Source organism: Dipodomys ordii, unplaced genomic scaffold (assembly GCF_000151885.1).
Source record: "Dipodomys ordii isolate 6190 unplaced genomic scaffold, Dord_2.0 Scaffold183, whole genome shotgun sequence".
Taxonomy (NCBI): Eukaryota; Metazoa; Chordata; class Mammalia; order Rodentia; family Heteromyidae; genus Dipodomys; species Dipodomys ordii.
This window is the reverse complement of record NW_012267399.1, coordinates 520,013-533,131: the sequence shown is the minus strand read 5'-3', so window position 1 is coordinate 533,131 and position 13,119 is coordinate 520,013. Positions and strand designations below refer to the sequence as shown.

The window sequence follows — 13,119 nt, the reverse complement described above, 5'->3', positions numbered from 1 at the left end:
AACTCCAGCACCCTATCATGCAGAAGAAAGGTGCTCAGCAAACATTCTGTATTATTGGAAGCTCATCAACAAGTAGAGGCTCCTGTGACAGGAGCTGCAAGCTGCTCTTTAAATCCTCAATCAGGTGCATAATGACCCACAGTGTGGCTCTGCCCACTACGTCTGCTCAAGATCTGTCAGCCTCTTCCTTGCTGGTGAGCAGGAGATTCGTCTGGCCAAGGAAGTCACCCATGGAGGTGTGAGGTAACTGTGACCCGTCTACCCTCAGCTGTCCTCTTCCCTGATCCTGCACAGGGGGATGTTTGCCTTGTCAAGCTTAAAGGACAAACAGCATTTGTCACTATGTCACTACTAGGAAAGAAACATTGTCAGCCTCTTAGTAGGGCTGGCAGAGAGAACCAAGTCAGGCCCCCTGTGAGTTTCTAAGTACAAGGTTTACAGGTCTCTCTTTCTCTTTATATTTAATAGACATCTTCCCAAAGGATCCAGTTTCCTGTGGGCAGACACTGCATAAACTTTCTTCACTCTTTTCCATGGACACAGGGTCATTTGAATATTATTTAACTTTCTGGGCTATCAGGGGCTTCCTCCTAGGGACTATCTGAGAAGCAAAACCTCTTTGCCTTCATGCCCAGTGGCCAAGATAATGGTCCTGCTGAAATGTTCCTTGCATCTCTTTCTTGTCTTTCCTTCCTTCCCTGGCAGTCCATAGTCACTTCAGGTTACTGTCAGAGATGCTGTTCATAACAAGAAGAGCTTTGGATCTAGAAACTGAGCACCTACTGTCCTGGAGCTCAGAATAAGGCTGAAGCCTAAGGATTTCCCTTCAAAGAAAGGGCTGGTATTCAGATCTTCTAGCTGTTCGGACACTACATTTTTTTTTTTCTTTCCTGATTGTCAGCTGGACAAAAGTTGCTAAATTCTATATTGGTCAGGAGACCATGTACCAGCAAGACAGAGAATGTGGTCAGGAATGCTGGAGCATGAGTGTGCCTTTTCTTGAACTCCATTTCCCCTCTCTTGGTTTCTCTTCCCACTCTGTTCTTGCTTCCTAATAGCAAAATAGATTAAGATCTATCCCTGCCAGAGGAATTGCAGTTCTGAAAAATCCAAGGGTAAAAGAATCCCATTCCAGTGGCGTGCTTCCAGTCACTTGGGATTTCTAGAAAAATCAAGGGAGGGAATGCTCAGATCACTGGGGAGAGGATGGCTGGTCCTTTTGATGAAGGGATGGTACCATGGAGATAGTGTGGAAATCCTGGAGCTATTGGCTGTGCCCTATAGAGTCCAACTGCCACATGTGATGGGAGGCGTGCATCTGCAGCAGCTGGCTGGTTATGTCATTGTGCGACATCGGTCAGCCTTCACACTGGCTTGGGATGGTGCCTCGGCTGTCTACATCAAGATGAGCCCAGAGTTCCTGGGCTGGACCCATGGGCTGTGTGGAAACAACAATGCTGACCCACAGGATGACCTGGTAACCAGCTACGGTGAGGTTTAAGGAAGGTGCCTCTGACAGATTCTTCCGGGGGGGTGGTAGTGGTGGTGGTGAGAGAACCAGTCAGGCTGGGAGAAGTTGGAGACCACTGGAGTCAGAACTCAGGATCACGAGTTATGTATGCAAAACTCAATGGTGCCAAGTGGAATCTCTTTTAAAATGTGTGGTCTTGGGCATATTCTCAAATATTCCAGCTCTTCGTTCCTTCTGTCATAAAATAGTCATAATGATCATTCCAACCAGAGTTGTGTACAGGTCTAATGAGCACTTTGCCAGATAGGATAGACTCCACAAAGTGGTAAGAGAAGGAAGAGGGGAGCAGAGAGCCCAGGTGGAGCTCCATGTCCCAATGTAGGAGTGGTAAGAAGTAGAAGGGAAGGACTCAGTGCCAAGGACATGGTGATTCTGGTCACAAGAAAAGAAATAACACTCTTTGCCCATCCTTGGGCTACTAAACACTTACTGCATCCACTCAAGTAGACACACAGGGATTATGAGCAGTAGATTCTTTCCCCTTCTTCACACATGGGGAAACTGAGGTTCAAGGAAGTATAGGAACTTGGTCAGACTTACACATCAGGCCTCTTTTGGTTACTAGCCTTGCCTCCTCTGTGCTTTTTTATTTTGGGTGCTCAGGAGTCTGGATTCTTCCAAACTTCCCCAGTCACTCAGTTCTTTCCTGCAGGGAAGCTGACAGATGATGTGACTGAGTTTGTGCACAGCTGGCAGGAACAGCCTCCCAACCACTCTCCAGGGCCTGTAACTTCTTCTCTGCCTCGCCCACCATGCCTGCAGCAGAGCCTGGGAACCATGCAGGTCTGACCCTGGAGAGGATTCTCCCTTTCCACCTAGTTCTCTGTTGCAGTTGTATTCCTGTCCCATTTTTGAAAAGCTCTTGGATTCAGGGTGCCCATAGCCTCCTCTTCCTTCTCTCCATTTCTTCCTCTTCCTCCAGTCTAGTTTGGTGTTCCCTATGGGGCTGTTGTGGTCAGAGGGCTATGCATGCCCCTGTCAGCCCCTAGCCCCAGTTCCTGGCCTTTGCCCCATTCAGGGTGTGTATGAGCGATGTGAGGCACTGCTGAGGCCACCCTTCGATGCCTGCCATGCCTATGTCAGCCCTCTGCCCTTCACAGCCAGCTGTACCAGTGATCTATGCCAGTGAGTGGTCAGCCAGGAGTTGGGTGGTTTGGGGAAAACCTTCTCAGTATTGGGGTAAGGGCTTGGCACATGGGCCACTGAGCCTAAGAATCCCAGGCACTGACAGAATTGCTTCCCAAAGTTCTGAAATTCCTATCTGCTTGAATAGAGCAGAGCTTCCCTATTCAACTGAGGCCCAGAATGAGGCCTGGCTTCCTCAGGCTTGCATAGCCAGACAGAAGCCATGCTGGGATTGGATTTATTCTTCCTGCTTCAAGTCTGGGGATCGGTGTAACTAGATGCCTTCCCAGATCCCATTCCCAGCTGAGGTGGTCTGAATCCCTGGCAGTCTGGACAGCATGTGGGGGAGCTGATGATAGATTGGACCTTGTTCTTTATACAGATCAGGAAGTGATGAAGCCACGTGGTGCCGAGCACTGACAGAGTATGCTCGGGCATGTGCACAGGCTGGGCGGCCCCTGCAGGGCTGGAGGGCCAAGCTCCGACAATGCAGTAGGTGCAACCTGGTAGTGGGCAGGGGAGGGATCAGATAAGCTCTGTGGGTGCTATGGGTGATATCCTCAGTCCTTAGCTCAGTGTCCTGCCCCAGTCAGAACCATAGTTGTCAGAGCTTTAAGTGTAAGATTCCATCTACATGTGACAGATGGAAAAACTGAGGCTTAGAAGGGGAGAGACTAGTTTGGGCCATAAAGGTGGTTCTTAGAGCCTACCAGGCCCTGACCAATTTTCTGGACACTCAATACTCTCCCCAGGAGTAGGGGATCAGGAAAATGAAAGACTTCTCACACCCATCTCAAGGCTTGGATGAGGGTGGGGCATAGAGGAATCAACATAACACAGGTTCCCTCCTCCAAGCTGTGCACTGTAAAGAGAAGGCTTTTACCTACAATGAGTGCATCGCCTGCTGCCCTGCCTCCTGCCAGTCCCGGGTGTCCTGCGTGGACAGCGAGATCGCCTGTGTGGATGGCTGCTACTGTCCCAACGGTATGCAGGGGTAGCAGTGGGAATCCGGGAGCCACATCATGGCCTGGTACAGATGACCATGAATGGGGGGTTTGAAGGTGGAAAGAGTGAACAACTAATGTGGGAATAAGTGAATGAATGAAGGCAAGAATGGAGGTGGAACTGTGGCCTCTTGAAAGTTTGATTCATCATCAGGGTATTTGAGTTTGTTGGTACTGAGCTTTTTTTTTTAACCTTTTGTTTCCATTTCCTGGAGCTCTTTTTGACAAGTATTATTTTGTATGATGAGAAGAATATTGGCATTACACGTTTGTGCTCCTTTCCCAAGGGACCGAGCTTTCTAAGGTGTATAGTAGAGGACAAGTCACTCGTTCATTCATGTATGCACACATCTTTGCTTAAGTATTTACGCATATATAATTACTTTGTCCTGTTTTTATTGTAGCATATACATTTGCAGCCTAGCTGAAGTAAAATTCACTTGGCTAGGTGGACGGTTGAGACAAAAAATTCTCAAGCTGCAGGTGTTGACTTTAGAGGTCAGAATCAGAGATCAGATACACATCTGACCCCAACCTGAAGTCAAATGGTGCTCAAGTGCTCAGACAAGAAGAGATAGTGGAATTCATGGGTGAGAGGTGAGAGGGGTGAGAGGTCAAGGAGGCTTCCTGCTGGAGATGGTATCTAGACACAACTGACTTTTGAGAGGTGTTGAGAAGAAATCAGGTAGTTTGCAAGTTGGAAGCAGTCCATGGAGCAAAGGTCTGCCCGAAAAGGTTCACGTTGAGCAGTTTGAGAGTATGGACAGAGGCCAAAGAACATGCATAAGGAAAGTGACAGATTACTTGTGAAATGAGTTGAGCGGGCCTTTGCTGTCACTCTAGGGATGATCTTTGAAGATGGGAGCTGCGTGGCACCAGCTGAGTGTCCCTGTGAGTTCCATGGGGCGCTGTACCCGCCTGGCTCTGTGGTGAAGGAAGACTGCAATGCCTGGTCTGTATCTTCAGTACTTGGGGTACTCTGCCATGGCTGCCTATGTGGAATCTGGGAGCTCCAGTGGCACAGGGCCACAAACTCAGCCTCTTCAAGTCCAAAGGAAATTTATTAGACCCATGGAGAGAGGGGAGGGGCTACCCATGATAGAGATGAGAAGATGGGGGGATGGGGCAGGACTTATGTGAGCCCTGCTGCCTCCAGGCCTTGGAGTGGTGACTCTTACTCCTATGGGCTCTGTGTTCTAGCACCTGCTCTGCTGGCAAATGGGTGTGCAGCACAGCTGTTTGCCCAGGTACGTCTGATGGCCTTGGACTCTGTTCTTTTCTGTTAGACTCAGGGTGTTCTAGGCTAGGCCTTCTGGGGACACTTAATTCCCTTGGCTAAGCCTGCCCTCCTTTTGAGAGTCACTCTGCTTAAGGGACAACATGAGCCCCTGACAAGAGGGCTTTTCACAGTGTCCTATATATTTAAGCCCTTTCTGAGCTTGGGGTATTTAGAGTATTCTCCAAGTCCAGGGCCTAGTCTTTGTCTCAGAAAAGCCCCAAGGAGGGATGTGTCTATTTCAGACAGGTTTCTGGGGAGGACAGGGTCTTCCCTTAACTGGAGATCTCCCCCTTCTTGTAGATGCCAGATAACAGGATTCTATACCCTGAGCATGCTTGGGCCTACAAAGTGTGAGTGTGGGCAGCTCCCATGGGTCAGTAACCTTTCTCTGTCCCGCAGCGGAATGCTCAGTGACTGGTGACATCCACTTCACAACCTTTGATGGGCGTCGGTACACATTTCCTGCCACATGTCAGTACATCCTGGCCAAGAGCCGTTCCTCGGGCACCTTCACAGTGACACTGCAGAATGCCCCATGTGGTCTGGTAAGTCTGGGACAAACCCCCTGCAGCCCCAGGCCCCAAACCACCTCACTGAAGGGACTAAGATTTAGGGCAGGGTCCAGGTCTTTCCATGGCCTAGCTGTCTACTGCCTGTTGTTTCTGGGCAGAGTTGTTCTAGCCCCTCTGCTGACTGAGAATTATTTTCATTTCCTGGGCCTTAGTGCTTTAAATAAATCTCTATAGTAGGTCTAAATCTACTTTATTATTCTTTTCATATTAAAAGACTTCACCTCAAATGCTACCTTTTTGTGCCTCGGTTTTCTGATTGACAAAGTGCTGTGAGGATTTTTTTTTTTGGGTCCGGTCGTGGGGCCTGAACTCTGGGCCTGGGTGCTGTCCCTCAGCTCTTCAGCTCAAGGCTAGCGCTCTACCACTTGAGCCACAGCACCTCTTCCGGCTTTTTCTTTTTTCTGCTTATGTGGTGCTGAGGAATCAAACCCAGGGCCTCATGCATGCAAGGCAAGAGCTCTACCACTGAGCCACCTTCCCAGCTCCAAGTGCTGTGAGGTTTAAGCAAATGAATATGTATGGAGAGATCATAATAGCACCTAAACATGGTAACTCCACATCAAAATTTACTGTAGCTATACCATCATAGTAATATTGTAATGTTAAGGCTTGTGTTGTTATGATTTAAAACTACTATACACCAAAGGTCATCCTTAAGATGGCCTTTGATTTTTCTGTAGACTTTGCTTCCTTTACATGCTTTTTAATATCCACCACTATTTGTATCACTATCTACAACTATAGTCAATTTTATAATGTCTGTGTACTACATGAATATGTAATCTCCTTCAGATACTATATCTATCTTGGCCATCATTCATGTCCAAAACCTGGCACACAGGAGGCCCTCAGGAAATGTTGAAATGAATGTGTGATTAGAGGTATGAAGGCATCCAAGTGTACTATCCATTTCGGAGATGGAGGACCTTAGGTCCAGACAGTGATTTTTGCCTGTCAGTGGAGTACAAGATATGACATATAGAAGGGTTCTCATAGAAAGATGAAATTAAAATTCTAGTTGCAGTCAGATGGTGTATTTTCAAGGTCAGAATGAGCCTTCCGGCTTCCATCTCTGCTCTGTGTCTTTAGACAATATGAGAGCTAACAATGGTATTAATTAGTGTTATTCTAAGTCTGTTAATCTCCTTCCCGGATGAGAGCATTTGGTTAGATGATCCTTGCTATGCTTTGGGTCTCTGTCTCTCAATCTGAGGAGTCTACCTCTCAAACTAGGCTGGGTCTGTATCCCTGGAGGGCCAGCAGGGACAGACAGGTTAATTCTGCCCAACTGGTCCTTTCTCTCCAGAATCAAGATGGAGCCTGTGTCCAGTCAGTGTCAGTCATTCTGCACCAAGATCCTCGGAGGCAGGTGACCCTGACCCAGGCAGGGGACATCCTTCTTTTTGACCAGTACAAGATCACCCCACCCTACACAGACGGTATGGACAGTTAAGAGTTATGGGGGCTGGCTATTTAGGCCTCTTTCCTCTGGCTCCTCTGGTCAAAGGAACTACTACATGGGCTAGAACTCACATTCCATGGAAGTGGTAGCTCAGGCTAGGTTTCAGAAATATAGACTCATAAAATGTGTCTTTGTCCCCACCCCAACATGACAGTGGTCTCTCTAGTGGTGGTTTGATAGTTTCTGTCATTACCACATACACAAGGCTGTTGTTTTCAATATATACTAGTTATTATTTTACTGAATCCTGATTTCACAAGTGACTTACCAGTAAGTTATAGAAATATATTTAACAGAAAAGGAAAAACTTTTAACATGTAAAATTCAGCACTGAGGGAAGGAAGAAAGGAGGTAAATAAGGAACAAAGAAAGGAAGGAAGGAAGGAAGGAAGCTGGGAAGGAGGGACATAGGAAGAGAGGAAGAGAAGGAATAGCTACTTGTGATTGACAAGAGTGGGATGAATTGGGTATAAAAGGAGGTAAAACTTGTCACACTTGAATCTAAATTTGAAATTTGCCACATTGACTATATAGTTGTATTGTGAACATTGTGAAAACAATGAGGATTTTCACAATTCTCCTTGTGCTGGAGGAAGAAACAGATCGTTTCCTTAAGGAAAGGAAAGCTGTAATTGTCAGTATTTGATGGTGAAAGATTATTTCTCAGCTCTGGCTATCTGCTAGGTCCCAATTTCACCATCACAGTGTTCTCAGGCTGGGTGTAGTAGGGGGCCAGATTGGTGATAGTGGTAATGTTGGATTGTGCTGTACTGGACGAACTCCTTACATTCCATTTCTGGTTCTGTGCTCAGATGCTTTCGAGATCCGGAAGCTGTCCTCTGTGTTCCTACGGGTGAGGACCAACGTGGGTGTGCGGGTGCTCTATGACCGGGAAGGGTTGCGGCTCTACCTGCAGGTAGACCAGCGATGGGTGGAGGACACCGTGGGCCTCTGTGGCACCTTCAATGGCAACACACAGGACGACTTCCTGTACGTTCCCCCGCCCTGGCAACAGAAGGGGAGGCTGGCACCTTAGGGACATAGATGCAGAAGCCCGTGTGTCTCCTACCGGCTCTTACTGTGCTTTCTGTCCCAGAGCAATCAGTATGTCTTTCTTACCAGGGGCTTGAATGCTTTTGAATTTACACCCTGTGAGACTCTGAATAGTCTGAGGAAGTAGTTTCCCATGAGCTAAGTGAGTGGAGAGACCCGGAGGAGGGGACAGGAGTCAAGCCTTTCAGAAAGTGGGACAAATTGGTGATAATGGGGCTAGAAATTATAGTCAAAACTTCAGGTGGGCAATACAAAAGGAGAGCTAGGAGGAATCCTTTGCTCAGAAATAAGAAATTTGCAGAAATAAGAACTTGCAGATTTGCCCCTCCCCCAAAAAAAACCAAAGACAAGTCAGGTACTGGTGGCTCAGACCTGTAATCCTACCTACTCAGGAGGCTGAGATCTGAGGATCACAGTTTGAAGACGGAAAAGTCCATGAAACTCTTATCTTTAATTAACCACCAAACATCCAGGAGTAGAGCTGTGGCTCATGTGGTAGATCACTAGCCTTGAGCACAGAAGCTCAGGGACCGTGCCCAGGCCCGAGTTCAAGTCCCACAACTAGTACGTCCATGCACAGCCTCCTCCTCCTCCCTTACCTGGACAAGGAAAATTTCAAAGCTCTTGGATGAACATTTACAAATATACATTCTGTTGTCTTTACCATTGTCCTTTCTTGTTTTCTTGCCTGTTGGGATGATGTCAGGGCAGCTGGCCAGAATGGTGGAAGCAGACCTTGGCTTAGTGCATGGCTGTTTTACCTCTTAAGCGTGAGTTCTAGGGAGAGTGTTGCTATATGCAACGTGAGTGTCCTCACTGCCCTACAGCAGTAATGCAAACCTGGTGGGTGCAGGCAGAACCTAGCCCACAGGCAGACGACAGCTCTTTCCACTTTACCACTCATCCCAGGGTTGGTGACTCTTGAAGACCGGTCATGTCTAGGAAGCATATTTGTCCTTCTGCTGACCATGTGTCACCATTTCCTACCAAGAGAGCCAGAGGAAGGGGAGGGGGACAGCGTCATAACCCCGCGAGGCTTGGTGCTTCTCAACATGCCCCCATGTCTCCATGAAGAGTGGGGGAGGGTGCTGAAAGTGTACAGTTCTAACCCATTTTGAACTTTGTGCATCTTTAAATGAGTGTATAATTGTATGTGTTTGAAGGTGGTTGTATAGACTACCCTTGGCAATTTGCATGCTCAGTGTATATTTACTGTGTGTACATGTGTTGTGGGTGTGTGCAAGTAGTTTATATGGGCCTCTGAGGGTTACATTTTTAGGTGAGTACATTTGTACCTGAGTATGTGTTTCTATTTAGTCCATGTCTGTCTGCGTGTGTAAATGCTGGTATGTGCTTGCCTGGGTGGATGCTATATGTGTCCTAGGGTCCACATGGGCAAGTATGTGACTCTAGTTCTGTCATGGCTCTAGGTCCCCAGTGGGTGTGCCTGAGAACACCCCACAACTCTTTGGCAACTCTTGGAAAACACTATCTGCCTGTTCCCCCTTGGCCCCCAGCTCCTTGCTGGACCCCTGTGACATGCACCTGCAAGCTGGTGAGACAGGCGAAAGGGGGAGGCAGGGGGGATGGATGGACACGGGACTGCTTTGAGAGAGTTGAGATGAGAACTCACGTATGGGGATGCTGGCTAGATTCCCAGGAGAGAAAAGAGAAGAAGCTACAGAGAGGGCAGGAGAGAGGTGAGGGCCAGGGAGACAGGAAGCTTCAGGTTCTACCACTGTCCTGAACATGTACCTTTATACTGGTTCCTATCAAGGTAGGCCCAAAGTGGCCCCATCAGGCCAATTCCTGCTCTCCCTCTTCTCTCACTTCCTGCTTCCTCTGCCTTCCATTCTGCTTCCACCACACTGGTCTCCCTGCTGTTCTACCTGCACAACCTGGTCTGCACTCCTGCCAGGGGTTTGCATTTGCTGTGGCTTTTCCCACAGTGCTCTTCTCACAGATAGATATGTGTCTCACCCTCTCCATTCTTGCAATTGTTCTGCTCAAGAATCACCTTCTAATTGAGGCCTTCCTGACCACAATGCTTGAATTGCAGAGGCCACTTCTGCCCCTATCCCATGCTTGCTGCTCTCTGAACTTTCTCTCATTCATTAGATCCTTCACCTTCTAACTTGCTGTAGGGATTGTTTATACTGAGTGTCTCCTCTGACCAGAACGTAAGCCACAAGAGCATATGAATTTTCGTTATTTTGTATATCTCTCTGCTAGATAGGTTCCTGTCATGAGGCGGAATCCTTCCATAAATGCCTGTGCACACACGCACACACACACACACACACACACACTTCCGTACACAATGCCCACAGCCAGCCATTTATTTATACCCAGAGCGAAGTGTACCCACACATTCTCAGCCAGTGCACACTGAGGTACCTGCCTACTGCACACACACACACACACACACACACACACACACACACGCACACGCACACGCACACCACATGCCACACACAGAGAATCCTTTTGGGAAGGGGAGAGAAAGGGGAAGAGAGAAGGAATGAGGGAGAGAGGGGGATAGGAAGAAGAAAAAAAGGAAGGAGGGAGAGAAAGAAGGAAGGTGAGAGGGACTGAGAGAGAAAGAGAAAGGTGGGGGGAGACACTGAATCCTGGCAAGTCAGGCCCACTGGCTCCTATTTCCCTGTGCCCAGCCTCTTACGCACTGCAGTCCTGCAGTGTACTCACAGGGGAGCTGTTTGCGCCCTGCTCCGCCTACCTGAGTCCTGTGCCCTACTTCGAGCAGTGCCGTCGGGATGCCTGCCGCTGTGGGCAGCCTTGCCTGTGTGCCACGCTGGCCCACTATGCCCGCCTATGCCAGCGCCACGGGCTCCCAGTGGACTTCCGTGCTCACCTGCCAGCATGTGGTAAGTGCCCCATTCCTGTACACCCATAGCAGGTGGGCAGCAGGAGCCTGGCTTCCAGACAGGGGTGTCCCTTACCTCTTTAGACTCTTCGCTCTCCCCCAACCTGATCTGTTTCTCCTGTGCTCTCCATCTCTGCCAGTGACCCCTGTCCCCATCACCAGTCCAGATCCACCCATTTCTTACCATCTCCACTGCCACTGTCGTGGTCAGAGCCACTTTCTCATGGCTGCAGAATGAGCTTTCTCAAGAGCACTGACTCTGAGGCCCTGGGGTTTGGCTTAATAGGTACGAGGCGCCCCTGCCCATCCTACTCCACCCCTATGCTATGCTGTTCCCCATGGTTTAGTCATCTCTTAGCTCAGAACAGATCCAACTCATTGTGAGGTTTTAGCAAATAAGCAAAAAAAAAAAATGCAATGTACTGGGAGTCAAGAGATCTTGGCTCTACTCCAGCCTTGCAGGTGAACTGTTGTTCCAAGGCCTTGTAAAAGTCCCCATCCATCTCCAAGCTAGAGTTTCTCCAGAGGTGATTAGACAGAACCAGTGGTTCTCACCCCTGATGGCACATTAGAAGTTTAAAAAAAAAGTGCACATATCTGGGTCACATCCAGATAGGCACATATCCAAAACAGCACATCCTGCTGTGGGGTCTGGACATAAGCATGTTTTAAAAGTTCCCCTCCGGTGGCTTTGATGCTCAGCCTGAGTTCAGAACAACTGATCATGACTGCCTCAGTGGGTATGTAGTTCCTAACCTAGTGGGAGACCTCTGGGAAGTAAGACGGTGGCCAGATAAGCAGAGGGCAGCCCCGAGTCTTGGAGCAAAGCTTGAGAGACTTCTAGAGGGCATACAATTGCTCTTCAGAGTCCTATGAAGATGGGGACCTCCCCCTGTGTTACCACCAAAAAGCAATACTCTATAAGGAAAAGAAAATCCTGGCGGTTTTGCAGCCTGAACATGAATAGGTAGTTGGAGCCTACTTTACATTGTAAGAGGCAATAAATAGGGCTCTGGAGTAAGACCTGGGTACAAAGCTTAGCCTGGATCTTGAACTTGGGCAAGTAACTTAACTTCTTTGGTTCTCATGTTTCATTAGGATCATAACCTCACTTCATACAATTATGGTGATGAAAAAGACAAAACCCAATCCCTCTTTTCCCTGCAGCACTGTCCTGTGAGGCCACCAAGGAGTACAGCCCTTGTGTGGCCCCATGTGGACAAACCTGCCAGGATCTGGCCAGTCCTGAACCCTGTAGGGTTGATGGTGGTGACAGCTTTCATAGGGACGAGTGTGTGGAAGGATGCACCTGCCCACCAGACATGTATCTGGACATGAAAGCGGACCTTTGTGTCCCCAGGTAAGTGAGCTAACTTGACCTCTGTGTCAGGTCTCCAGGGCAGCTAACACTTGAGAGCAACACTGGGCTTCTAGTAGCCCTGGACCCTTGTCCAAGCCTCTCCTCAGCTCTGGCTTGGCAGGTCACTGACTCAGGCTGGCTTTCTCACCAGGCAGAACCACCCACCCAGCCATGATGGACTCTCTCTCCACTCAGCTACCCTTCTTTCACATGTATTTACATTCTGGTATGTTCTTCACATACAGCAATGACCAAGACAGAGTCCTGCCCTTTTAGAACTCACACTTCAGGGTAGAGAGACACACAAAAAGATATAGGACTAGGTGTAAACTGTAGCTATAAAACATATAATGCAGAGTGAGGCCAGAGAGTCCTAGGCTATTACACCTATGAGGTAAGCACAGGAGAAAGCCCTTGGCTAAGGTGACATCTGAGAGAGATCTAAGTAAAGGACAAGGTTCTAGGCAGATCAGTAGCTTGGGGCCTATGTATACTCCAGGTAGCCAGAGAACAGAAGTAGAAAGTAGTGGAGAAAGGCTTCAAATATCCTAGAACACTGGTAAGGCTCTTAGTGCCTTTCCAGGTTCATTTCTCTATGTGTAAAGTGTTATAATAATTACTTGGTTTCCCAATGGTCAAAGGGAAGAGGGAACTCATGAAGAGTAAAATAGGAATTACTCAGAGGCCTTTCCAAACCACAGACTCCTCCCTCAGGATCTAGATGCTCTCTCCACATCCACTCCTGGAGGTTAGGTGTTGCCAACAAATGAGGCCTTTGTGGGACCGGGGTAGATGAGTTCTGAAATCCCTTTGTGCCTTGGTTTGCTCTATTCTAAGGCCTGTGTGTGT

At 48.3% G+C, this 13,119-nt stretch overlaps 1 protein-coding gene across 1 annotated transcript in view; it reads left to right on the top strand.

The window, feature by feature from the left end:
* Positions 1–13,119, top strand: part of Otog (otogelin) — a 64,375-nt gene that overhangs the window by 6,381 nt on the left and 44,875 nt on the right. Inside the window, exons 7-20 of the mRNA XM_013034118.1 lie at positions 125–243; positions 1,285–1,490; positions 2,184–2,314; positions 2,550–2,656; positions 3,039–3,148; positions 3,512–3,640; positions 4,504–4,612; positions 4,861–4,907; positions 5,339–5,484; positions 6,818–6,950; positions 7,786–7,963; positions 9,457–9,581; positions 10,699–10,911; positions 12,078–12,270. Coding sequence (XP_012889572.1) covers positions 125–243; positions 1,285–1,490; positions 2,184–2,314; positions 2,550–2,656; positions 3,039–3,148; positions 3,512–3,640; positions 4,504–4,612; positions 4,861–4,907; positions 5,339–5,484; positions 6,818–6,950; positions 7,786–7,963; positions 9,457–9,581; positions 10,699–10,911; positions 12,078–12,270 — 1,946 coding nt within the window. The remainder of the gene's footprint in view (positions 1–124; positions 244–1,284; positions 1,491–2,183; positions 2,315–2,549; positions 2,657–3,038; positions 3,149–3,511; positions 3,641–4,503; positions 4,613–4,860; positions 4,908–5,338; positions 5,485–6,817; positions 6,951–7,785; positions 7,964–9,456; positions 9,582–10,698; positions 10,912–12,077; positions 12,271–13,119) is intronic.